The following is a 26743-nucleotide window of genomic DNA, read 5'->3' as shown; positions in this document are numbered from 1 at the left end:
CTAATTATGTGCTGTTCCCTTAAGGAAGCTGCTGCTTAATAGGTGTCAACTCCCCAAATGTATTAAAAAGTTTAAACAAAAGAAAGGGGAAAGCAGCGCTGAAAATATTTACCAAAATACATACATCAATGAAAAACAGTAGGAATTTAATTACACATACACATTCACAGATAGGTGAAGCTGCAGCACGACCCCACTCCCATGCACAAAACCATTAGCTAAAGATTTTTTTTTTAATTCATGCCAACCACAGGGGGCCCCTAGATAGAGGGGGGCCCAGGGGTACTGACCCCCTGTGTCCCCATTATAATCCGGCCCTGCTCAAGCCTCCCTGATTCATATATCCGAGCCTACGCCTGAGGCCTTCGTCAGCTTGACTCAGACCCCAGGCATGACAAACATACATTAAATCAGTGATATATAATAAACTAAAGTGACATCGGACTCTCCCCACCAAGGATTATTTATCCTTTCTAAAAACACCTTTTCATCGCTTTCTCACATTCCCTTGTGTTTCTTTTAAAAATATCGCAGAATTTTTAAACGTATACCAATAAAGGTTAATTTTTATAGATTTCTCTTCAAGTGCACCTGCGACAGACATTCTATCTTTGTTTGTCTCTGTTTATCATATTGTGTGTAGGAAGGTAGCACGCCTCGATGATTATTGTTATGTGAATATAATATAAAAACAATAAGGAGGGTTTCAAACTAAACGTACATCAATTTATACTCCCAGTGCGACTGACAGTGCTCTTTTTCTTGTTTGTTACAAAATTATGATTGTACCTGCAACCTGTCGGTTCCCTCAGGCACTTCACTCCTCCCAGTCCCATCCTCTTCCATACCATTATCGGAGCCCGTTGCCCAAGGACCCTGGGATTGTAATGGCCTGTCGTGACTGACCCCCCTTCTCCCATTGGTGCCAATAAATTATCCCCCAACAAAAGTCCCTACCCCCCAGCAACATCACTACCACCAACAGCGGGACACCACTGCCATCGATTGCAGTCCCCCACATAGATGTAACTGCCGCCACTGATAATGACGTGAATCGTGGGGGGGGGGGGTGCGCGGGGGGTCCGTGAATTGCGGGAGGGGGGTCACGGGGCGTGATAAATCACCTAGTTGGTTATATATTCCTGTAGAAGGATGGTAGGATGTTGCTGTCATTCAGAATGCATTTACATAAACAGTAATAGTAGCAGTAAAAGATCTGACTTAAAACACCTACAGTAAAACAGAACAGGTGTTATATATTATACAAAGAATTGGTTGATGATGTGTAGAAAAAATCAACACAGAAAGGTCAACACATGTAAATGTTGACATAAGTGTGGCACTTTATTGGTGTCCATGTCGGCACATGAGAATGAATATGAAAACATTAAAAAAAGAAAAATAAATCTTCAAAAACTCATGTCAACCTTTTTCATTGTCGACCATAGCCGTGTCAGTGTTTTGCATGTGCCATTTAATCCTGGGGGGGGGGAGGGAGGAGGTGAGGTGTGTCCGCAAATCACGGGAGGAGGGGTCGTGGGTGGATGCCGTGAATTGCGGGAGGGGGGGTCGCAGGGGGGTGTGGGTGCCGCGAATCGTGGGAGGGGGGGGGGGCGCGAGGGGTTGCAGTGAATCGTGGGAGGGTGGGTCGCAGGGGCGGGGGGTTGCCGCAATGACAGGGGGGGAATTGCGGTAGGGGGGGTCGCGGGGGGTGGGGGGTACCGCGAGGAAGGGGGGGCCTGGGGGGTTGGCACAAATCGTGGGAGGGGGGGTCGCGGGGTGCCACGAATCGCAGGAGGGGGTGTGTCACGGGGTGGGGCCGCAAATCACGGGAGTCGCCGCAAATTGGGGGTGGTGTGTGCTGTGAATCGCGGGAGGGGGGGTCGCCGGGGGGTGCTGCGAATCGCCACAAGAAAAAATCAACACAGAAAGGTCAACACATGTAAATGTTGACATAAGTGTGGCACTTCATTGGTGTCCATGTCGACACATGAGAATGAATATGAAAACATTGAAAAAGTGAAAAAGAAATCTTCAAAAACTCATGTCAACCTTTTTCATTGTCGACCATAGCCGTGTCAGTGTTTTGCATGTGCCATTTAATCGTGGGGTTGCCGTGAATGGGGGGGGGGGGACACATTGCTCTGTTTCTGGACTTTCTTCTTAATTTATGGATTACCATCACCTGTGCTTAAACACCTTTCTTATCAATTACCCTGTTTAAAACAGGTGATGACAATCATAAATTAAGATGGAAGTCCACAAACAGAGCATTCTGTGCTTCCTGGAGAGGGTCATGTTGGGAGGTATGGAGGTGTGGGGCGCTCACCTGGTGTGTCTGGTGAGTAGCTGTGTCTTTGCTTTGTAACATGGAGAGGCAGAGGGTGTCTGGCACTGTCTGGCACTGTCTGTGGGCTCACTGGTGGGCTGGTTCTCTGTCGTGTGAGTCAGTCATGTGAGTCAGAGGCTCCACCCAGCGTTACAGCTTCAGACACACTTTGAGTGACAGATGTAGCCAAATATATGAGATAATAAATATATATATATATATATATATATATATATAGGGTAGGAGGGGAGCGGCGGCACTCAGCAAACAAATAAGACCAGAGTCCTGGTCTTATTTGTTTGCTGAGTGCCGCCGCTCCCCTCCTACCCTGTATCTACTCAGCTGGCACCCTGCTGGCTGATACGGAAGGCACCAGGAATTAGCTGCACATTGTCGCTTAAGCCATAAGACGGAGTGCCACTACATCCAATTGCTGCTATATATATATATATATATATATATATATATATATATATATATATATATATATATATATATATATATATATATATATAAAAATGGAAAAAATATTTGTTTGGTGTATAAAGTATGTATTTGTTTACATGTATTATAAGAATGCATTTAGCTTTATGTCTATATTGAGACCTTTTTGGGTTCAGAGCAGGGGCGCAACTAGATATTCGTAGGCCCCATAGCAAAAGTTTGTAAGGGCCCCCTATTTAGCAACTGATTGTGATAAATGTATGTAAAACACAGTAAAGATGGACCCCCTTCAGCTCTGGGCCCCATAGCAGCTGCACCCCTTGCACCTATGGTAGTTACGCCCTTGGTTCAGAGTACTGCATGTCTGGTGCAATCAATTTGTTCGCATTTCTTTATAATGCTTTAATCAAGTCTCCACCTTTTCAATGAATGTTACTTTCTGGATTATAGAAAAAAAGGCCCATACAGTAGGTACAAGTTGGAAACTCTAATTTCCAGCAGCTATGAATAAACAAACAAAATCAATATAAACTGTAAAAAAGAAGAACACAGCACTAGATTCTGATGAGAGGAAAAAAATAAATTCAAGTTATGAAAGATTTACAATTTTTATTAAAATACACAATTTAAAACAATAATAATAATAATAATAATAATAATAATAATAATAATTGTTTTAAATTGTGTATTTAAATAAAAATTTAAAATCTTTCATCCCTTGAGTTTATTTTTTGACCTCTCATCAGAATCTAGCGCTGTGTTCTTTTTTACTTTCTGGCTTGCCATAAACTTCAATTTCTGAAAATTGTGGGTATTAAACCTTATCCAGATAATAAATATTTGTTCTGTAATTCTAATCTTAACTTTATCTTGTGGTTTGTCCACATGGGCATTTAAGTAAATACAATAGATTGCTCCTTTGGTCTTGCAGCTGTTCCTTAAATTCACAGTTGTTTTATTATTTGGATAGACTACAATTTATGGATATGTTTAGTGTTATAGGTTCCACTATCTTAATATCCTATGCACCTTAGGCAGAATAATTCCCTTTTTGGAATAAATTATCTTTTTTTTCACTGGAAGGTATCTTTTTTTCCAAAGATTTTATCTAATAATTGCAACAAAATATTGAAACAAACAGAAATTGAAAAAAAAAAATTCAAAATATGATTGTCAGCTGAAGAAAAAATCTAGGACTATTAGAACAACATTAGTAACACATACAGAAGACCAATACACAAAAAAAAGGAACTGCAAATGAATCACTGTCCTCCTCAGTCGAAAACTAATTTGAACAATATATACAAAATCTAGATGATTCTAGATATCCTAATCTAAACTAGGATTTATAATTAAGAATTAATATGATTATTTTGTTGTGAAAACTCCAAATATACCAACAATTTATAACTGCCAAATATAATATACATATATGGCAAATAATTCAAAACACTGAATGGATAGAAATGTATGTACACATTATGGGGGAAATTTACTAAAGGAAATTTGTAAAAAATAGGTGTATCTGTATCCAGAAATACACTTATTTTTGACATTTGCTATCCCAAAAATACGGCAATTTGTAGTCCTATTGATAGCACATCAATACGACTACGAATTGCCGTATTTTCGGGATAGTAAATGTAAAAAATAAGTGTATTTCTGGATACAAATACACCTAATTTTTTTTACAAATTTCCTTTAGTAAATTTCCCCCTATGTATCAATAACATCAAATCCCTGTACATGTGTATCATTTGTAATAGCCTGTAAAGGGGGTGGATTGATTATTTTGCCATCAGATAATGAAAATAATATCGAGAATTGGCTCCATTACATGAAATTTATCCTCCTAAATTTTTTTTTTTTTACAGGGACTGGTGAGCCAATGGAAAAGCCACCTATAGCATAGTGTGCTCATATGACAAATATTTGTAAACATCAATTAGAAGGAAGTGTACGTACATACTATATACAAGCAACATCAAATTCCAGTATATGTGTATGAAACACGATGTAGGATGCACTGATGGAAAAATTCAACATCAAGTAAACTTCATAATGGAAAATATCAAATACATACAGTATTGCAATTATTTGCTAAATGGGAAGCCCAAAAAGACCAAACAATTAAATATAATAAGAGAGTTCTCAATATTAATCCAAGAAATTCTTCCCCTAACAATGATGATCGTGATTATATAAATCTTACCATACCATATTAGTCTCATCAAGTGACAAAAATCACTGATAAAGTACAGTATTTGAAAGAATTTTTTGTCACAAGGGTGACATAGGAAGAAACAAAAAGGTTTTTGGGGCACGCTTTTTTTAAATGGTGATAAATGAGGAATATTAAGAAATAACTTTTAACGGAAAACTACTACTAAAATACCAGTACGTGTGACATCACAATTCAATATCAATATAGATTTTAAAAATGGTACATGCCAAAGCAGAAGCGCATATAAGCCTCCTGACAACCAGGCCATACCCTCATCCCATGGTGTAGTTACTGCCATACATCACTGGCACGCCTGATTCTCATTCCGAACTCAGAAGCTAAGCAGTGTTTGGCCGGGCCAGTACTCGTAGGGGTGACCGACGGGGAATACCCGGAGCTGTAATATACCGGATTGCAGAAAGCACTTGGTCAAGGGAGCAATCTACCTCTCCACACTATACTTTCTCTCCTCCAATTAAGAACCCAGATAAGTCAGACCGCTTCATTTATCCGCATTGATCCATCCTAAGGGGGACAGTGTCATGCATCATGTACACTCGAATGTAACAATTTGTTCGTGAGCGGCCATTTTGCCTGCAACATTGAATCCATCAAAGGATTCTCTAGTGTCTTCTCACAAGAGTGTACTTAAGTATTTTCGCCACTAAATGTTCAATCATGATTATTATTGTTGGTATGTACCATTTTTTAAATCTATATTGATATTGAATTGTGATGTCACACGTACTGGTATTTTAGTAGTAGTTTTCCATTAAAAGTTATTTCTTAATATTCCCCATTTATCACCATTTAAAAAAAGCGTGCCCCAAAAACCTTTTTGTTTCTTCCTATGTCACCCTTGTGACAAAAAATTATTTCAGTTGTTTTGCTGAACTTTTTGGGAGCACCACCAACCAAACACCGCCTCTATTTGCTTTTGTGCGGTAATAATGTTGGTATAACAGATGTACGTTTGTAATTATATACCATAAATTCATTAACCAGCCAGTGCCAACCCACACCCATATTGTTACTAAGTACAGTATTTGCAAGGGTTTGTCAGCTTTACACAGTATATGGAACTTCAAGACAAAGTAACCAAATTAGGAATATTGGGGCAAATTTTCCCAATTGGTTAAAATATTTCACTATATTACAGTATCTTATATTTGTGGGATCACTTCTTTATTTTTCAATTTTTAATTATTATTTTTGTGGGATTATTGTTTATTTATTTTTCTTCCTCTTTATTTTTTTTAATAATTTTTCTAAAATTGCATATATGAATAGTAATTTTTAAGAGAAAATATGTTTTATTTTGTCTTGGACTTTTTAAAATAATTGCTAATTTTTAGTAAATGGAAAGGCTTATTTTTATCGTTTGGGTTTGTTTTGTTGTCACAGGAAAAGACTAATGAGCTACTCATCCAACTCAACCCTCCTTCTCTTCAATTTACAGCAAACAGGCACAGCATGCCCAGAAAGGAGGGAATTCCAGCAATGAGAGGCACAAACACTGTCCATAAGTCAAACATACAGTGTAGGAATCACAATTTTTAAACACTTATTATTATTTTATTCAAACCAGTGGCTGTTGTATAAAAGAAACAAGTTTAATAGAGCTAATTACTTTTTGCATGCAGATGCATTGTAAATTTTGTACGTTGCCTTTGCATTTTTTTTCTTTTAAGAAATGTTGTTTATAATAAAGCGGTAATTTTTATTGATAATATCTCTCTTGCATTTTTTAATAAAATGTGAAGAACAATCCAAATTTGTTTTTTCAAAAATATATATCTTACAGTACAGTATATATCAATAAGTCTTTGTAACTTAGCAAACTCTATTATAACTGTACTTTTCCATTTGGGAACAATACACAGGGCAGAACGGACTTACTTATAATTGTATAAAGTTCCCATATGGGAACATAAGCCAACAGTGGGTTAAGTTTTTTTTTAACTTAGAAACCTAACAAAGGACGCTATACATGCACTGACATATGCATTTACTTCTGCACCAGCCTTAGGCTTGCCAGTTTACTGACAATCATTTCATGTGCCTGAACTACATGATAAATAGTACTGCAGACCAGAATAAATAATCAGGTGGAGACAAGTTTTCTGATGTTAATATACAGAGATGCAAGACTTTAAATCCTGCCAACTACAGAGGGTGGAGGAAAATGAACAACAAGGACTTCTTGGTAGTGATGAAAAAGCATAATTCAATTACACAAAACCAGAAGATACAAGTGATGTGATCAAAATAAATACCAAATTATTTTTAATAAGACGGATTATTAACAATACAGTATCCCTTATCCAAAAGAAAGGGGGGTGAATGATCGCACTGGAAATTTAATAAATTAGGTAATTTAACCACCTTATCGATATTGAATAAGTATTACATATATAGTGAGGTGTGCTACCGCCAGACAGTGAGAGAATGGCGTCAGGGAAACAACAGAAAGTCTTTTTTTGCGGTGCACAAGGAAAAGAGGAAATATAAAATATAACTTTTATTGGTCAATATAAAAAAAATTACTGCGAATGTAAAATCAAAAACATAACATAAATTGACATCGGACTCATTAAAAAAGGAAAGAAACTTTCCTTAACGTAGCGGGGGTAAGCAGATGGGTTTTGTTACAATCACACAATCTGTAGGTTGTGTGATGTGTGCCCTAATGCAATCAATAGGGTATACCAATCACTAATTGAATCCCTTATCCACAATGCTCTGGACCAGAAGAATTTTGTATAGCTCAATATTTCGAAATATTTTTATAATTCAATGAGTAATCTTGAGGACAGGACTCGTGTGTCATCAATAAATGCATTTTTGTTGTATAAATACACACACATGAAATACACACAAATACTTTTTTTATTTTTGCATGAAACAAGGTTTCAAAACATGACACAAAGGTTGGTTGGCAAAAACAAACTCCTTATTTAATGGATAAAGCCATACTGCACATATGCAGAGAGTTGGGGTCCATACACACTAGATGATATTAGTCACAATATAGTTCAGAAAGGGCTTTCTGAGCGGTATTATGGACAATATCACCTGTGCATTGTTAACGACCCCCCTCCCTCGTCCAAACATGTCCAGATGACAGAGGTCATCACCTTACGACAGCCATGTTGCAGTGGCTACACAGCCGGTACACCCCCTCCCCCACACCGTTCCACCCCTTGCCGCTCACATTGGGCAAGGCATCGGAAAGTGTGTATGCACCGGACGATCAGCGGTCAGACACATGAGATACATGCAGAATCAGCATTCACTAGTGGGTCCAATATCAGACCAGTGGCAAGGGGAACCATCATTTGCTACAGAGCTCAGAGCCGGCCATAGGCATAGGCAAACTAGGCAATTACCTAGGGCATTTGGAATGCCTAGGGGCATCAGAAGCTTCTGCTGATTAAAATGATATGCAGCATGCCTATATTCTGTGTGTGAGTGAGGCTGTATCTGCATATGAAACAGTGTATTCATGGAAATCACTGTAACATAGCATTCCATATGCAGGTACAGCCACAGTCGCACACAGAATATAGGCATGCTGCATATCATTTTAATCATTGGAAGCGCCTTGTGTGTGCTGGGCATAACAATGCAAATAAGACGAATTTTCAGCAAAAAAGACACCCAACGTTAGCAGAACTGGCCAGGAGCTGCATGGCCTATTGAGTCAAGATGTATGAGGAAATCTGTATCCAAGCGGAAGCAAGACAATTTGTCTACAGCAAAAAGATAGACAACCATTAGGTAGACACCATTAGTTAGACAAGCAAAAAGGTCGACATGCCAAAAGGTCGACATGCCAAAAGGTTGACATGCCAAAAGGTTGACATGTCAAAATGTCGACACTGCCATTAGGTCTATATTTTTGCTGTAGACAAATAGTCCGGATACCATCCAAGCAGAGGTCACAGTGTTAGCGGCTGTGCAAGTGCTGTCTGCGGGTGAGTTGGTTGTGCAATAGTGTGCGACATATGTGTAATAGGCATTATGTGTGTCATGTGACAGCTGCAGCTACAGATCTTCTCCTCTGCCCAGCACACACTGCTTTGTGCTGGGTTGCAGTGTGGCCATGGAGGTGCTTAAAATACAATATTTTCTCAGGCTTTTTCCTAAGGGTATAATGTGAATAATGTGAGGAGTAATGTACATAAGGTAAAGTGGTACAACTGTGTGATGTAACGTGAATAAGGGACACCATCGCATGATATAATGTGAATGAAGTTGTACCAGGCAGCAATAATCCTGTCCTATATTGCAGGTATTAGCAGGTGGGGGCCTGGGATGGTCGCAAACATGCGAGCTCCTGTCCACCGGAGCTTCCATCCTCAGCCCCAGGAGAAAGGGCACCCCGTGGGAGGATGGGGGGAGAAGGCAGAGGAGAAGACCTGCATATGACATGGTAATCCCCACTGCCCCTGGCCGGGACAGGGCACCGCCATGGCCTCCACACTGACCCGGCACTGAGGAGCGGCACACAGAGGAGACAGAAATGACGAGGAGGGGGACCCGGCTCTGGATGCGGCACAGGACCCGGCCGCAGGCATCAGCTCAGCCCAGGCATTGACCTCCAGAAGCTCAGGACGTGGCATAGGACCTGGCCACAGGTGAACAGCTTTTAATATAATAAAAAACTAGAGAATCCCACCTACCAAATGGTACTGGGGTCTAGGGGATCAGAGTTTAGGAGGCAGAGCAATCTGCCAACGAGTATATAAAACTACATATTAGGTGTGTGGAGCTGGAGCAGTAACCAGCTGCTGGAAGGCTGATGTCTCTGATTCTGGGAACAGTAGAGACAAGCTACTAGTGTCCATTAAAGGGGAAGAGTCCCAGCTTTTGGAATATACCCTCAGAAAACTCTAAATCAGATAGAACCTGAAATATCTGACTGGGAACAGGCTTGGATGGGGACCACTGTTTTGAAGTCAGATATCTCCGGTTCCTAAGGGCCGATTTTAAAAATTCTTGTACCCATGGAAAGAGGGGACCCTCAGCTTTCAGTTTAGGGCCATTAGACTCCTGGGGGGGTTTCTGGGTACTCAGAAACTCCCCCTGCGTGCGCTACTGACCTGCCAATTCCGCTAAAGCCTTCTGAGTTAACCTGGATCCATGTGCTGGGTAATCCACCGGAACCATCTCCATAATCCTCTTTAAACATAGGAGACGTCTACCTCTACTATAACCGCTGGTAATTATACAAACCACATTGGTACCTATGAACTGTCAAATCTTCTACAATTCTTCACTGGAACAATCATGCTAACAATGACAATGTTTTTTTTTTTTAAATTCATCAATTATTTATCTACATTTTTCAATCCTTATTATGTTCCTTTTTTATTTTTTCATTTTTTATCCCCCCATCTATAGAGAATTCTCTAATTGTTATTATATGCATTGTTCTTTATGTAATAAATGTATTTTTATTGCCTTATGTAGTTGGTAATTTTTTTCAGGCAAACCCCTAGCGCTGTATACTTTTTCTGTTAGGACAATTAAACACACCCATACAGAAGCCCACTGTTGCTGCTCATCTCTACATTTCATAACCCACCTGTTTAGGTGGTGTAGCCATTTCCTGTCCAGGACAATGACTACATACCCCACTTCATGGAGAGTGCGCTGACTAAGTCTACACTTAACGAACAAATGACCATTCTTTTCCGCTACACACATGCATACACTAATGAACCATACACAAAGGGTGGCAGGTTGGGAAAACTGGATCAAAGAGGAAGATCTCCTTCATCACTGTTCACTACAATAACTCCTCCCCACTTAACTACTATTATCTGTCAATATTAAGCAGAATAACTTGAAGGGAAAACTACCGGCACATTATTAAAGGGTAAAAATGGTTTAATGTCCTTTAAGGCTTATTGCTGGATATTGGAGGTAGGAGCAGATAGGGACTGGGGATGGAGCGTTTGTGAGCTAAAAACTGTCACAGCTCAAAGTGAACGTGAAAACTGTCACAGCTCAAAGTGAATGTACATTTCAGAATCTGTCATTTTGACGGGCTTTTTAACCAGTGATCTATATAATGCATTCATAACAGAGGACATACAATAAGCAGAACATGTAAATCATCATTATTTATTCTTCCTCCGAGTGATAAAATGAGAATGGCAGAAATCAGAGCAAGTTATGATTTGCACGCCAGGATACAGAAGTGATTTATGTGGAACTCCAGGGTCTCCCCAACAGGCAGTTCCCCAATGCTGTCAGACATCCTGTGGGAGAGAAGTAACAGATTTTTAAGAACTCCTTTTTGCAATTGTCAGACAATTCTGTATATTGCAGAATAAAATACAGAGACTTAGGGCCTTATTCTAGTTCACTCTTTCTGACAAAATCCTTCTTAGATGGACAAAACCATGTGCACTGCAGGTGGGGCAGATGTAACTTGTGCAGAGAGAATTAGATTTGGGTGGGGTTTTTCTTCAAAGTGAGATCTATATTGCAGTATTTTCCCTGCACAGAAACAGAATAACTCACCCAAATCTAATTCTATGTGCACGTTACATCTACCCCCGCCCCTGCAGTGCACATAGTTTTGTCCATTTGAGAAGGAATTTTCCTCTAAGAGTGAACTAGAATAAGGGCCATAGAGCTGACCCAGCAGTAATGTCAGATGTCAGAATCTAATTAAAATTAAGCTATTTATTGAAACATCTAAAATCAAAATAAATGTATGTGAGCAATGAGAACTACAATTCCTAATAAATATATACCTTGCCGAAATGTAATAGGGTGCAATTATTAGGTAATAAAAAAGACGAATTTGTGCATTTACCAAAAATCACACATGTATTAACTTGCGTATTGCGGTAAAATGTGCATATTTTGACTGGTCTAAATCATAGAAAACATCAAAATCGCACTTGTAGTACGGTGCAAATTTTCAATTCACAACCTTAAAATGACCAACAATCACAAAACAAGTATGCATGGTTCTGTCAAAAAAAGTGTTGTAAAATTAAATAATAATAATAATAAAAAAGAAAAACCGGTGTGGGGCCACTCCTCCCGCGCAGAACCAGCTCCGGGTTCATTGAGCCAGTTCTGGTTCCCCAAATATGGTGGAAAAAATTGTGGGGATCCCCTGTATTTAAGAAACCAGCACCGGGCTCTTGGCTATTGGCAGCCGCCGGAACCCGGCAGGGAGGGATGGACAGTGTGGGTGAGGGGAAGGGGGTGGGGCAATGCTGCATTGAGCAGCATGGCCCTCCTTTCGATCTAGTAGATCAAAGCAGAATATTCTTGCCTGCACAGTCTAATTCTGCTGTAGATTCGATTCTGGATCTAATACAGGGTTTCCGACTTATAAAAGCTCCTCTCCGGGAGAAGCCCGGAGAGGAGACTTTCAGCAGGAGTTCGGGGGCGGGGCTTAAACATGACATCATTAAGCCCCGCCCCATGAAGGAAAGTTAAATGATGCGATTATGACACTTTAGCCCCACCCCCTCCCCAGAAATCTGCAGAGTTAAGGTAATTTAAACGCCACGGTCAGGGGAGTGAGCCGCAATCAGGGGTGGGAGCGGGGGTCCCCCAGAATCCAGGAGGGTTGGCCACCTTTCCGGGGGGGCCGGGAGGGTGACCCGATTTTCGGGACCCTCCCAGCCATTAAGGGAGTGTAGGCAACCCTGATCTAATATGACAACACTGTGCGATTCGGAGTAACTTTCTGTTCTACTCTATTTCTATTCTGCTCTGTGTGTACACATCATAAGGGTAATAAGTTTCATAATAAACACCACTTGCACCTTGCAGGTTATATGGGAACTTTGCTAATCCTTGATAAAAATGACACCGGTACAACTGAATAAAGTATTCAAACACAGTGGGGCCTAATTAGAATAAATTGCTTCACAATATAAGAATTAATATTAATTAGGCCAAAGTGTAAGGAGCAAATGGGAAGAAGAATTAGGGGAAACTTAAAAAAAAGAGAAGAGTCTTGTGGAAATGGGGTACCTCAAGCATTAAGTGTTGTAAAGGGTCCCTGGGGTACCATGAATATCCCCAGTGCACCCCACTACACCCCATCCTACACCCTAAGACTAAGCACACTTCTCCTCCACTGTGGTCAGCAAGTGAGTACCGCATCTAGCACCACCTGTTGTACCACCAACAGGGTCCAATCCAGGCCCACTAGAATTCCCTGACATAAAACTGCACAACTGCTCAAGACATCCTAAGGATGCCCAGAGTGGCGCAGTAGTTCTCCCACCCAACCCAACAGGTCTAGACTTACTGTATGATGGTATGTATTTAGGGGCGGTACTTGGTGGCTGCACAGGGCGGAATACCAACCAGATATGTGGTTGGGCACGACAATATATTCTTAGTGCCCTTTTTGTGTCCCGCAGGCTGGTACAGGTAGTTCTCCATATACCAGCATGCGGGGACAGGCTTCCTGGGACTTACAGCTCCACAGCTAAAACACAATATTTATTCTATTTTTTACATAATTTTTTTTATTTTTTACATTACTTTTTTTATTACTTCAATTTTTTTATTTTTTACATTCAATTTTTTTTTTTAATGTACATTAAAAACAACCCACCTCCCAGGGGTCCCAGGGATAGCCCTGGGCTTTAGCCGGGATATAATCACTAGGTCAACCCTATGAAGGTTGACATACAGTATGTCGGCACAAGTCGGGTATGTTGGCAAAAGTCAGATAAAAAAACTTGAAAAACCTTCCCATTGTCGACCTTCTGACCCTGTCGACCTTATCCATGTCAACCTATTTCAGTTGTCAACCTAAGCCTTGTCCACCTTCAGCGGTCGACCCAATGTATGTCAACCCTAGGACCCATACCTCTTCAGCCCTGGCCCTTGTGTGCACTGGAGGGGGGTCCCTACTTCCCACGGCCAAGGCTGACTAGTTGGGGGTTTAATGCCACGGCCGCAAGGACCAATATAAACGTGTCCACCGGTTGTGGCATTATCCCAGTGGAGCCCGGTGCTAATTTTACGAATACGGGGGAACCCTACATATTTTAACACAAATCAATTCACCATCGTAAATTATGAACCCTAAAAACACAAAAGCTTAGTAAATAAGCTGCTTTTTTTCCCACACAAAACAGACCCGATAACATCCGTAACCAGCTGAGTTGTAAATTAGTCATTTTTTTGCCCTGGGTAAGGTACAGAACAGGATTGATATAAATACATAGCAATTCCATCAACCCAATTTCCCCGCACGGTGTATATACCAGCCCTGATTACTCACCTCTTCTCCACAGTTTGTATAAAAGCAATGGCTCCAGCCCTGTTCTCTTTTTGAAACTTGTGGTACATACACGTGCCCCTAATAAACCCAAAGATTTCTTCCAGGGATACTTCAAACACTTCTATAATGTCAGTGACCCTGAAAAATGTTAATACAGAGATCACAAACACAATGATCTGTGAGATCACAAAAGGAATAATGAGTAGTTATGGATTAACAGATCGACAAAACCATGGCTGACCACTAGAGGTCAATGGTGTCTAATTAAACGTCTATACTTGGTAATCAGCATTTACATAGACAGTGACGGTATATTGACAGGAGGAAAGCATCGTGGACACTACGGGGGAAATTTAATTGGATGAGAGATTCAGAAAGTGAGAGATTTGGTAAGAAATCTCCAGTTTATTTAAATGACATTCTTACCTATGTTTATCAGCAAATGGCAAGGCCTCAAACACTTCTTGATACATCGATTTTATGATAGGAGACACCTTTTCTTCATATAAGTAAAGGTGATCAAAAGCCTGTGACAAAATATTGTCAAATGAGTGATTAGCAAAGTTGTTACTAAACAGAATATATAAAGTATAGTGAGTGCACAGTGCATACAGATGAAACCGGTGTTGTCTAGCTGGCAATGAATGCGAGCGTGTGTGTGTGTGCCGAGATGGGTTGCTCGCGTGCGCCGGCGCTATGGATAATGGTGGTTTCATCTGTACATCACGAATGAAGAAGAATGTTGCTGTTTGTTTTGTATTTCAGTGATGGCTGCAGCTCCACATTGAATAATGAAGTACATGTTACACAACACACATAGGATGTACAGTATAGTATCAGACCCGCAAAGAATACAAGGCAAAACATAATCTTCCCAAAGGCAAATCTCGCGTTTTTTTATTGCATCAAGGCGCTCCCTCATGATTCTGGGAACCATTTCACATTTCAAGTGTACTTAGAACCTCCCCCCTGCCCTCCCCTAACCCTGCCTTATTATTACAGTCTAACCGTAACTCTCCCTCCCGACAGCCTAAGGGGGTATTCAATCTTCGGGTCACGGCAGACGAGCTTGCTCGCCCGCCATGACCCAGTCCCGTTCTCGGTCAGCTCGACCGAGAACATGCAGGCGGGATTCAATGTCCCGCCTGCAGCGGGACGAGAAGGGGGCGTGGCCGCGAGTTGCGGCCGGGAAGTGACGAGATGCAGCCGGCAGCTCGTCACTTCCCGGCTGTTCTCGGCAGAACGAGCCCGACAGCTAGAGATGTCGGGCTCGTTCTGCCAGGAAACCCTGTTCAATGCTGTCGGGGAAGACAGCATTGAATAGGGCCCGTCGAGCATCTCACCCACGGGAGATGCTCAACGGCGATTGAATATCCCCCTAAGCCTCTCTCCTTGTAGCCCAACCTAAACTGCAGTCTTCTCGGGTTGAGCTTTTAGCAGTACAACTCCGACTCTATGGAACTCACTTCCCCACAAAGTTTGAGAGGCCCCCACTCTAGAATACTTCAAAAACAGACTCAAGACTTTCCTGTTTACTTAAGTATTACTGTAATTCCTTTAAGTGTAATTTATGAAAAAGCTTTTCAGACCTTCGTTGTTCTTGTACTGTATTACATTTATTCTATCTGTTAAACGCCTTGAGTCCAATTGGAGAAAAAGCGGTATAAAAATAAAATTATTATTACCCAAAAGCTCCCACTAGTGCCTAAACCTAACAACTCCCCCTACCCAACCCGGCCTAACACTAATATTTCACCGCATATTTGGGCGCCAGCATCCTCATCGATGGCAGCTTTCCAGCATCAGTCTTCTGACGGTACCTGGGATGCTGGTGTCGTTATTCTGACTGGCAACATCCCATCCGTTGCAAGTCTAAGCGAATCACACTTTGCAAAAAAGCATATCTACAAAATGAAATATTGCGGCACAGCAGTGGCAAACAGAAAGGCTGCTTAATAAACTATGCGACCCAATAGAATTTTTTTTTTCAAAAGAAGAGGCCCCAAGCTGGAGTATGTAATGACAGGAAGGTAAATCATTAATTGATTAATGATGGATCAATTCATTTTAATAATTGAAGTAATTGATTTATTTAGAAAATGTAATCAATTTAATATGAGTGACAATCTGTTTTTGCAGCAACTGAGAAGGGGAGAGAATATAATGGAAATAGCCAAGGATTCCTGACAACGGTGGAAAGAAAACTAGAATGAGAATTCAACTTTTGTGTGTTGAAGTACAGTGTAATGTCGAATTCGGTCATCTTGAAAACAAACAAATCAATGCCCAAAAACAGAACACAGTATGTTAGCCCTCTGTGAGTTTACAATACGTGGGTGGTCTCCAGGGCCGGCGCCACCACTAGGCAGCTCTAGGCATTTGCCTAGGGCGCCGGCCACTGGAGGGCGCAAGTGTGCAGCAAGGACTGGAGCAGAGAGGTGAGTTGCACCGGCGGCCTCCGATGCACCCCCCCCCCTACACCCCCTGCTAACCACCCACCTCCCCGCCCACCCAGGAACGCCGCAGCACCCCCCCCCCCCCCGTAAACACCGGCACCCCCTCCCCCCATGTACAGTGCCTGAGGGCAGGTGAGCACCCCGGAGCGTGTCCCCCCCGGAACGCAGCGGAGGCCTGCCGCGCAATCACCGGCACCCCCCACCCCCGTGAACAGTGTCTGTGGCGGGTGAGCACCCTGGAGCGTCCCATCCCCCCTGTACAGTGCCCGGGGGCGGGTGAGCACCAGAGCGTCCACCCCCTGCCTGGGGTGCTCCGGTCCTTTGCACCAGCACTGGTGGTCTCCAACACATAGCAGGCTCCTGGCCTTCATCAGGGATATTGGGTGCAGGTGAACTACAGTATGTTCTTCGAATACATGTGCAGCTATGCTCTGATTGGATGACTGGGTGCAGGTGAACTCTGTACTTTGAATACCTGTGCAGCTATGTTCTGATTGGATGACTGGGTGTAGGTGAACTCTGTACTTTGAATACCTGTGCAGCTATGTTCTGATTGGATGACTGGGTGTAGGCGAACTCCTGTACTTTGAATCAAAAGAAAAAGAGTTGAATGCTATGCATTCCAATCCATAAGTTATATTTGTACCACAATTATATAATATCTTATAGCAGAGGTCCTCAAACTATTTTGCTCTTGGACCCCATCAGACAATAAAAATAATTACAGGACCCCAAACAAGTTACTGCAGAAGGTCATCACATCACATGTGTAGTGTGGCATTTTGGAGGCACAAAAGGATGGGAGGAGCCTGAAGTTAAAGAGATTTTTCAGACTCCTTGATTCATTGACTGATATTATAAAAGTCATCAGCCTGATGGTCAGCAACATGGAGTCGCGACCCCATGCTGAGAAGGTTGGGACCCAGTTTGGGGTCAGGACCCACTGATTGAGAACTGCTGTCTTATTTCATATCAGAGGCGTAACTCTGGGAGGCAATGGAGTCATCTGAGCTATATTAACAAATTAGAGTATTTTTTTGCATTTTTAATATAATAAATCATTTTTCAAATGTTTATTATTTACAAATGTGCTGTAATATTCTACTTGCCGATACCATCTCTAAAGATGTCTGACTTTATCGACCTGTTTTGTGTCAGAGTTACAAATGTGGCTCCCGTTACATTGGCCAAATTGTATGTTTACCATGAAAACATCTGGATCTGACTTTTTACCGGCCGCTCTTATTTGGAACTGAAACCTTCCGCGTTTTAGTGAACCTGGATATTATTACATTGGCCAACTTGGGAAAATTACAGATTTTTGCCAAAAAATTGGACAATTCACAAAATCGGACCAATATCGTCCCTCATTACTGTACATCCCGGCCATGACATTATTCATGCATGCAAAATCTATTCTTACCTCATTAAAAATGTTTGTTAATGTCTCTGAAGAATTCTTATATCGTATGTTAAACTTTGGATACAAACAATGCAAGGCCAGACAGCCTCTGTTCTTAAGTACACGAGTTGCTTCTAGAATAAATTTGTTCATAGGGAACCAATGAGTAGCAGCATCCGCATTGATCAGATCCACAGATTCATCTTCCAATGGCATCTTCCCCACTGAAGAGACCCTGTAAATAGAACCATAAATGGACAATCTGAGTACATACATTACTACAGATATTTTCTGGTTTGATCAACAGTTGTTGTATTGTACTGGACAATTAGGGCCAGCCAAAGCAGTACGGATGGTGTAATGGTTAGCATTACTGACTCACAGCGCTGAGGTCATGAATTCCATTCCCACCATGGCTATAACTGTGAAGAGTTTGTATATTCTCCCCATACTTCTCCGGGTACTCCAGTTTTCTCCCACAATCCAAAAAATATACTAGTAGGTTCATTGGCTCCCAACAAAATTAACCCTAGAATGTCTGTGTGTGCGTGTACATGTTATAGGGAATATAGGTTGTAACCTCCACTGGGGCAGGGACTGAAGGGAGTGTAAGCACTCTGTAAAATGAGTGTTGAGCTGCGCTGCGGTATATGTGTGTGCTATATAATATGTAAAGCGCTGCAGAATATGTGTGCGCTATATAAGAAACTGTTACTAAATAAATAAATAAGCATAATACTTCTGGTAAGCAAACATAGATTTTGGAGCCCATCACTGTGGATATTATGGGTGGAGCTACAATGTGGGTGGAGTATAATAATAACCAAACAACACAGTGTGAAAATGAGCGCTGATTGATTTATTCTGCACTGCTGCTGAACGTGAAAGGGGGATTACCCAAACCCCTTTATAAAGTATCACAAGAAGAAAAAAAGATTTGGAACAGCGATGTGCTGAATAAGATACAATTTATTAAAATGTAACACATTAATATGGCCATTAATAGACAGACAAGACTCACAAACATTAAAGTTAATAACTCCCCCTCTTGTTAGAACTGGTTAGTTTTTAAGCATGCATTTGTAGACTTATTTTGCTCATTTATGAGGCCAATTATTGGGGTTAGTATTCAGTGTTCAAGTGCCCACCAAATGTGCACATTTAGATAGTGGTATATACTTATTATCTTCCAGGGGCAATGTCAGTTGTGGCTTGCAGTCACCGGTAAATTTCTCTGACCGTTGGCAGAGTGGTGATATCCGAGATGGCTATTTTGGCTCTGTGTAGTGACAGCCTTTGCGTCCCCTCGTCCTCTCAATGCGTTTCTCCGCCTTAGCGTCTCTGAGCGGCTAAACAATGACAGTCAACAGTAAAATACATTTGTATTCAAGCCCCCCCTTCGGACGTGAAATGCCGACGCGCGTTTCGCTATACGATTTTTCAAGGCTTTTTTATAGCGAAATGCACGTCGGCGTTTCATGTCCGAAGGGGGGGCTTGAATACAAAGGTAATTTACTGTTGACTGTCATTGTTTAGCCCTTAGATATTCAAATTAATGGTGTGCACATCAGTGATACACTCTGCAGCGGTTCACCGCTAATTCTTTAGCGGCACTACACACTGCCTCAGTCAGCTACTATGGGTATTGAGTGATTGTTTAAATCAAGAGACATACTTGATAGCATATACAATAGCGACACTCACTGCAGTGGTCAACCGCTTATTCTATAGCGGCACTGCATGTTACTATTGATAGCTGTTTAAAACACTGACCGTGGTACTGATTGAAAGATATCCCTCAGTGTGTACAGGGACATTACAATCTGCAGCAGTTCACCACCTATCTCTAAGCAGCGCTACATGCTGCTGTAGGTAGGAATTCAAGATACGGATTGTGGTGCTGTATCAAGCTTTAGCATCACACAGATATTTACTTCATTTGGCATGTATTAAAACTAGGGAATAACACTTTATATCCCCTAAAGCCAAAATTTCTGATTGGTGACTACATAGCGGGGCAAAAGAGCGGCCAGGACTCTGCCCGCATCCGACTCATGGACAATACATAAAATGAGCTATATTATACTGTATATAGAGACACAGTTCCTGTGTATTGGAATTACAACCACAACGCTGTAGCATTAATTAAGAGAACGCTGCCTGCACAGCTTTGATATTGTGTCATGTCATGATATTACTTTTTGTTACTAATATGAGTGTATCAATCATCTTACTGTGAACACACACCAACAAATCACATATATATACCTCCGTGATGTCAGGAATGTCATTTACTTTTTAACATTGTCCATTTGTGCACCGCGCAACAGACATTCTTTTGTTTTTCCCTGAATTTGAACCTAATGTCTTGCGGTAGCACACCTCAATACATAGGAGACTAAGTCTATTTGAATTATTGATAATGAGGTGTATAATACTTTCTAGCACTTCACTTTTTAACCTCTAGCTTCTGCTACTTTCTTATTAATACACCTTTAGCTTAGTTTTTCACTTGTGTGCTGCCCTGGGGTGACTGGCCTATGCCAACCTTTTCGGGGTTCCGCGCCCCAGATTCAAACTTAGTATTAGGGACCCACCATAAATGAGGCCACCGTGAAGCTGGTTGGTGGGCAAATATTTCTTGGCCAATTAATATACCAAGAGCCTCTATTATTGATTAATAATATGGAGTGTGCATCTGCACCATGTATTTTTCTTTGCAGAACTACAAGTCCCAGCATGATAGCACCTCATGTATCTTGGGTGTGCATTCCATAATTTGATAATGAGGTAACATCAGCCATTTCTTTCTAAACCCTCCAGTGTGATCTGTTACCCCGCTCTTTTGAGTCCCTTAGACACACTGTGCCAGGTAGAGCCCATTACACATTATGCTACACACCGTGATGCCCATTACATATTATACCACACATCGTAATGCCTATTACGTATTATGCCACATAAGTGCCATTTACCTACATGCTCATTGCCAGGGGATTCATGCTCTTTGACAGAGGATTCATGCTTGATACCAGGGGATTCATGCTCAATGCCAGGGGATTCATGCTCGAAGACAGGGGCTTCATAACCGATGGCAGGAGAATTACAATGCTCATTGTCATGGGGATTACAATGCTCACTGCCACGGGAGATTACAATACTCATGGCCATGGGAGATTACAATGTTCATTGCCATGGGAAATTACAATGCTCATTGCCACAGGATATTACAATGCTCATTGCCACAGAAGATTACAATGCTCATCCGGATAGTGAGCAGTATGCTCGATGTAACACAGGTACAGCCGGGCAGAGTGGAGAGCAATCTGTCTGTATCAGAGGCTCAGAGTGAGTCCGTGCTATTTCAAATGCCACTCAGTGCAGATGCAATGTAGGCAACTCACCACTGGCACACACCTAGTTACAGCCAAGTCTTTGGCAAATGCTTTATTGTTGATCACTTTAGCCAGGGTTATTAGATTTTTTCTTATTTAATGCAAGGTGTAAGACAGAAGGAATTTTATATGCTTGTATGACTTTCAGAATATATTTAAGAGCAATAACTAACATTTGAATGGGTATACCCTTTTATGGTCTGATTTGTGTAGTCCTATTACAGTTAAGGAACAATTTTTTTGGTTGAGTTGCTGGTTTGCTTATTGTGATGGTTAATTTTATTGTTTTGCTGTAGATTGTGATGTGCTGATTCTATCCCATTTGGGTCAGCAATATTGCTGGTCCCAGTGGCCTTTTTTGTGTGTCATTGACAGGGGAGTTAAGGATAACATTGTTGGCCATTACTGGAAGTTGACTCCTGTCATGGCCTGGACTATCTGTGTTCCCGGCACTGACCTGGGTGCGCCAGTGGAGGGCGCAGGGAACCTGAAGCGGGGAGGCTTGAGGTAGCTGGAGCTCATGCACGGAGGATAGATGTGGATGATCTGCGGGGGACACAGAGGATTGGCTGAGACCTAAAGCAGAGGCGCGGGGTCTAAGCCGACAGTGGTATTCACCAGGGACCACCGCAAGGGGATATGGATTTAGCTGCAACTGCCGACCAGGTCGCGGCCCTCTGCCCAGGTTCCTCTGTGGCTTAGGCAGGGTTGATACTCTGGAGTCTCTAGAGCAAGGATGTTGAGGGGTACTTAAACCATCGATGGTGATCGATGCCACTGAATGCTTGATAGCATTCCTGACAACTCCCATCTAAGCCTTGAGTTGTTGGTGATAAAATAGAAGTTGGTGACTATTTCAGCTTTGAGTTGTTGGTGATGGGCTGGAAGTTGACTCCTATAGAAGCCTTTGATTTATTGGTGATTGGCAGGAAGTTGTCCCCCATCTAAGCCATGTTTTACTGTCCATGAGCTGGCACCTGGCCCCTTCTAAGCCTTGAGTTGTTTATGATCGGATGGCAATTGGAAACTATTTACACCTTTTATTTCATTATTTGAGCAATATGAGGATAATCTGTGCAGGATTATTTTCTGTTTATAACTATATTTCCCCATATTGTAATAAGTAATTAAACCTGACGCCTTTTTCTGCTTATATGTGTTCATGATTTCATTGTAGATAACCTCTATTCCCATGGTGTAGAAATGCAGGCTGATGTCAGCAGACACACGATTTATACTCACTGATAGGTGACGTTCTTATGCGGTGTAAATCTTCTGGCTTCATTTATCTGACTCTCACTTATGTCTATTCCAATCACTTTGCAGAAATGTTCCGCCAGAGGCCGCGTTGATCTTCCTGTACCACAGCCAACGTCTACCGCCAGTCCAAAGGGTCGTCCATTCTGCAGAGAAAAATCACCTGTTCTTGTATTCATCCATTTATCTAGTTACAGTACATCACCTTCACATAATCAAATAAATAAAAATGTAGACGTTTAACAATTCTTAAAAAAGGGGATAAGAACTGTGCTATCTAACAGAGTAGTTCATCAGTATTAGCTGCTTACTGGTGAAATATACAGTAGGTTCCGCTCTCTGAATCGTACTCAGAAACAACTAAAGGTGCCCATACACGGTCCGTTTAACGGATCCGTTCGGGACTTAAATAGTACACATCGCATCGCATGCCTTGTGCATGCAGTGTGCATGCAATGCGATGCGATGCGAAGAACAGCTAGTACTGCAGCACATACTTTTTGTACCGTACGATGAGATGTGCGGGAGCGCGCATCTCATAGTACAGAACGGACGGTCCGGGAACGGAGCGTGTATGGGCTCCTTTAGGATAATCTGTGCTTACTATGATATTTCTAACGTGTGTACAGCAACTACTGTGAGTGGAAAAACACAGAGTGGCAATCAGGGTAAGATTTTTTTTGTTATGTACTCACCACCACTCTAAGGGCAGTATTCAATGACCAAGTTCTCCGTGCATGGAGAGCGTTTTATTTCGCTCTCCATGCACTCTCCGTGTTCCGGAGGGCTCGCTGCCACTCCTGCTCCCTCTATTCAATGTGGTTAAGACTCGCCGCCACTCGCGGCGAGTCTTAACCCCTGCAGGGAGCAGGGAGCTTTCAGGGAGCCGGAAGCAGCCAGAGAGATTAAAGTCTCCCTGGCTGCTCCAGAGGAATGTGGAGAGGAGGGGGGCTCTCCGGGACCCAGGCAGCACAGCCTGCCCCCCCCCTATAGCCAGCGGGGGACCCAGTATTCACTGCACCCGTTCGTGCATACTAACGATCGGGTGCAGTGAATATATGAATATGTAATGAGCGGCTCGAGCGCTCCGGCCCCCTGCTGGCTGCACTGTGTAAAAAAAAAAAAAAAAAAAAATTACATTTTTTTTTAAATTAAATATATATTCATGTGCTATAAGCACATGAATAAAAATAGCATGCCCCTTCACAGAAAAAAAAAATGATTTTTTGACACCAAAATTTCTTAAAAAAACCTTTTAGTTTAAAAGTTCACATTCCAGCTCCCCATCAAAAGATGGAGAATTGCTACACGGAGAGACACAGAGAAAATCACTTAGAAAGACGGAGAACATTTCACATTGAATAGGGTTGCTCGCTTTTGGAGAGCAAAATGCTCCGTCCAAGGCGAACAAAGCACAAGTTCTCCACAAAACACGGAGAACTTTTCTCATTGAATACTGCCCTTAGACTGTGTTTCCATGTACAACGCTTACTGTACATGCATAAGTTACATACAGTATACCCTCAGTCATTCCTTTGGGTTTTTTTAACTGTACATGCATAATTTTTCCATAACTCCCCAACTGTACATGCATGACCTTCCCCAACTGTGCATGAAAATAAAATAGAACAATATTATATTCACCATCATTCTTGTATTAAACACTGTACATAGATAACAATTCCTTCTCAATCCAAAATATTGATATGGAAGCTGATTGGACATCTCTAGGCTGGAAGACATGGAACTAATACCCCTTTTACACCAAGGCAAAAAGCCGGGTCTTTGCCTCTTTGACCTGGATCAGCGTCGGTGTAAAAGGGGTACTATGCGGGGAATTGAGTTCCATAGAGTCAGAGTCGCATGGCTAAAAGCTCAACCCCCAGATGAATTATGGGAGATTCTAGGTACTGCCAAAAGTCCTTCATTTACAGATCGCAGTATTTGGCTGGGACACTATGGAATCAGAAGCTGCTACAGGTACCTTGGGCCTTGGTCATGTAGGGGTTATGTCTTGTAGAAGGAACTCTGTGGAATCAAAGAATCACATGACTCTCAGGTGGTTCCATTCATATATATACAGTCTAATGTATATATACAGTACTGTATAAAATATTTACATATGTACATGTTCATTAATTAATAACTTACTTTCTCTTCCAAGTAACTTATAACAAGGTTTGTAATGTTTTTGGAAATAGGAAACATATTTTCCTGATGGGCTTTCGAGAAATCTTCATCTTTGAATACTTCAATATCCATCTGTACAGATCGGAAGATTAATAGTTGTCAACCAATTGAAGTCTCTTATCTTCAATTTTGCAAAAAACATTTACAGAAAGATTAATATATAGCTTCAAACATTATAATGTATACATTGCCTTAATACCAACAATGGAGGCTATTCAAACCTGATCGCTGGGCTGCAAATTTGCAGGTCAGGTGATTATTGAATAATAATTGAATGCGCATGCATCCAGTGATAACATCTAGCACCTTTTCTAATCGCAGACCATTTTCCAGTTGATTGACTAGGAGCCTCCATTTGTGTGTGCCGCCTGGCCATTTTCAGGGAGAATCTGTGACGTTGCTCTGGCCCCAATCAGTACTGGCCGAGTAGGTTCTGGGTTACGCAGACTGCACACACTGGGAAATCATTCAATGAGTGAGTTGTGAATGGATTTGCAGCTGACCGCCGACATACGATATTTTCACAATCCATTTGCACACTTGTGCGGGCAGGATTTCATTCTGTCTGGGCAGCGGCTATCTGATAACCCCCATTATTTGCAAGCTATCCCATCAAAAACACCCATGTACCCACGAATATTAGGTTTCCCCCAAATGCAACATAGAGGGAATGCAGCAGATATCTGTGATATCTTCTGTAGTTCATCCATTTCAGACAATGTTGTGGCTACTGTCAGATTTACCAAGCTCTCAAATCCGTTAACTTGCCACAAATGTTACTGGTTGCTGCTCTTGAGTGGTCATCAGACCATGCAATGCACAGTCCCAAATGAGAAGGGAGGCGACCGCTAATGTCCTAAACAGATGTCCTAAACAGATGTGTCCAGCCTCATCCTATACTGTAGGTGATCATTCACAATGACCACTAATATGCATCACACATGCACCTGTGACCCATAGGATTGCAGGCTGCTTCCGTGAACATGTCACACATGTGCATGACTAGCAGGGGCGGAGCTGGTGGAGCACGAGCTCCAGGTGCCAAGAGTTAATAGGGTGCCGGAGCCGTGTACCACAAAAGGCATCTGTGCTGTTCGCCAGCCCTCTGTGTGCCAGCAGCCCGCTCTGTGTGCCGCCCTCCCATACGCCCGCTCTGTTTGCCGCACTGCCACCCACTTACTCGGTGTGCCACCTGCTGCCTTCTGTGTCCTGATTCCTGCACCGCCCAGCCGTGGCTCAAAATATTGGCTGTGCGAGTCACGGCCGGGCGGGGCAGGAGTCAGGACACACACACTCCCTAATGGCTCCGCATACACCCCGGTCTCCCCCCTCCCTCCCTCAACACGTTCATGGGTAACATGAGGCTGGATGTGACTGTACATCCTAAGGTTGGGCTCCTATCAGATACACTGTCTTTGGATGGGATTTTTCATAAATTTAAGTGAATCTTACATTTTTAATGCAACAAATAGCCGCAATAAGAAATTACAATTATCAGCTCTAAAGCATGATAACTGATCCTCGACACACATCCATTCAACAAATAATGTGATATTTAGGCAGTGCTAGCTTTAGCTTTAGTCATTTTTAGGTTTTCATAGACAATTACAAAACCCTCTGCTGGTACTTATGTATTATCTGGGCTGCCGATTTTTTGATTGTACAGTATGCCTAAAGGTGCCCATACACGTTACAATTATTGTATACAATATTGTATACAATATCGCATCTCATCCGATCTCGGTTTTGCGATGACATCAGATGAG

General features: G+C 41.9%; 1 protein-coding gene across 1 annotated transcript; it reads right to left on the bottom strand.

Moving 5' to 3' along the window:
* Positions 1–11178: 11178 nt before the first annotated feature.
* On the bottom strand, positions 11179–25049 carry LOC146021308 (uncharacterized). Its single transcript, XM_083155102.1, has 6 exons — positions 24939–25049; positions 22773–22933; positions 18157–18370; positions 14704–14804; positions 14278–14415; positions 11179–11266 (listed from the first exon to the last, which is right to left on the bottom strand). Exons 1-6 carry the CDS (start codon positions 25047–25049, stop codon positions 11179–11181), a joined length of 813 nt encoding a protein of 270 aa, XP_083011228.1.
* Between the last annotated feature and the right edge of the window lie 1694 nt (positions 25050–26743).

The sequence above is a fragment of the Crinia signifera genome, chromosome 7 (genome assembly GCF_055691185.1).
Source record: "Crinia signifera chromosome 7, ASM5569118v1, whole genome shotgun sequence".
Classification (NCBI taxonomy): Eukaryota; Metazoa; Chordata; class Amphibia; order Anura; family Myobatrachidae; genus Crinia; species Crinia signifera.
The sequence above is the reverse complement of the archived record's forward strand: the minus strand, read 5'-3'. Positions and strand labels throughout refer to the sequence as shown.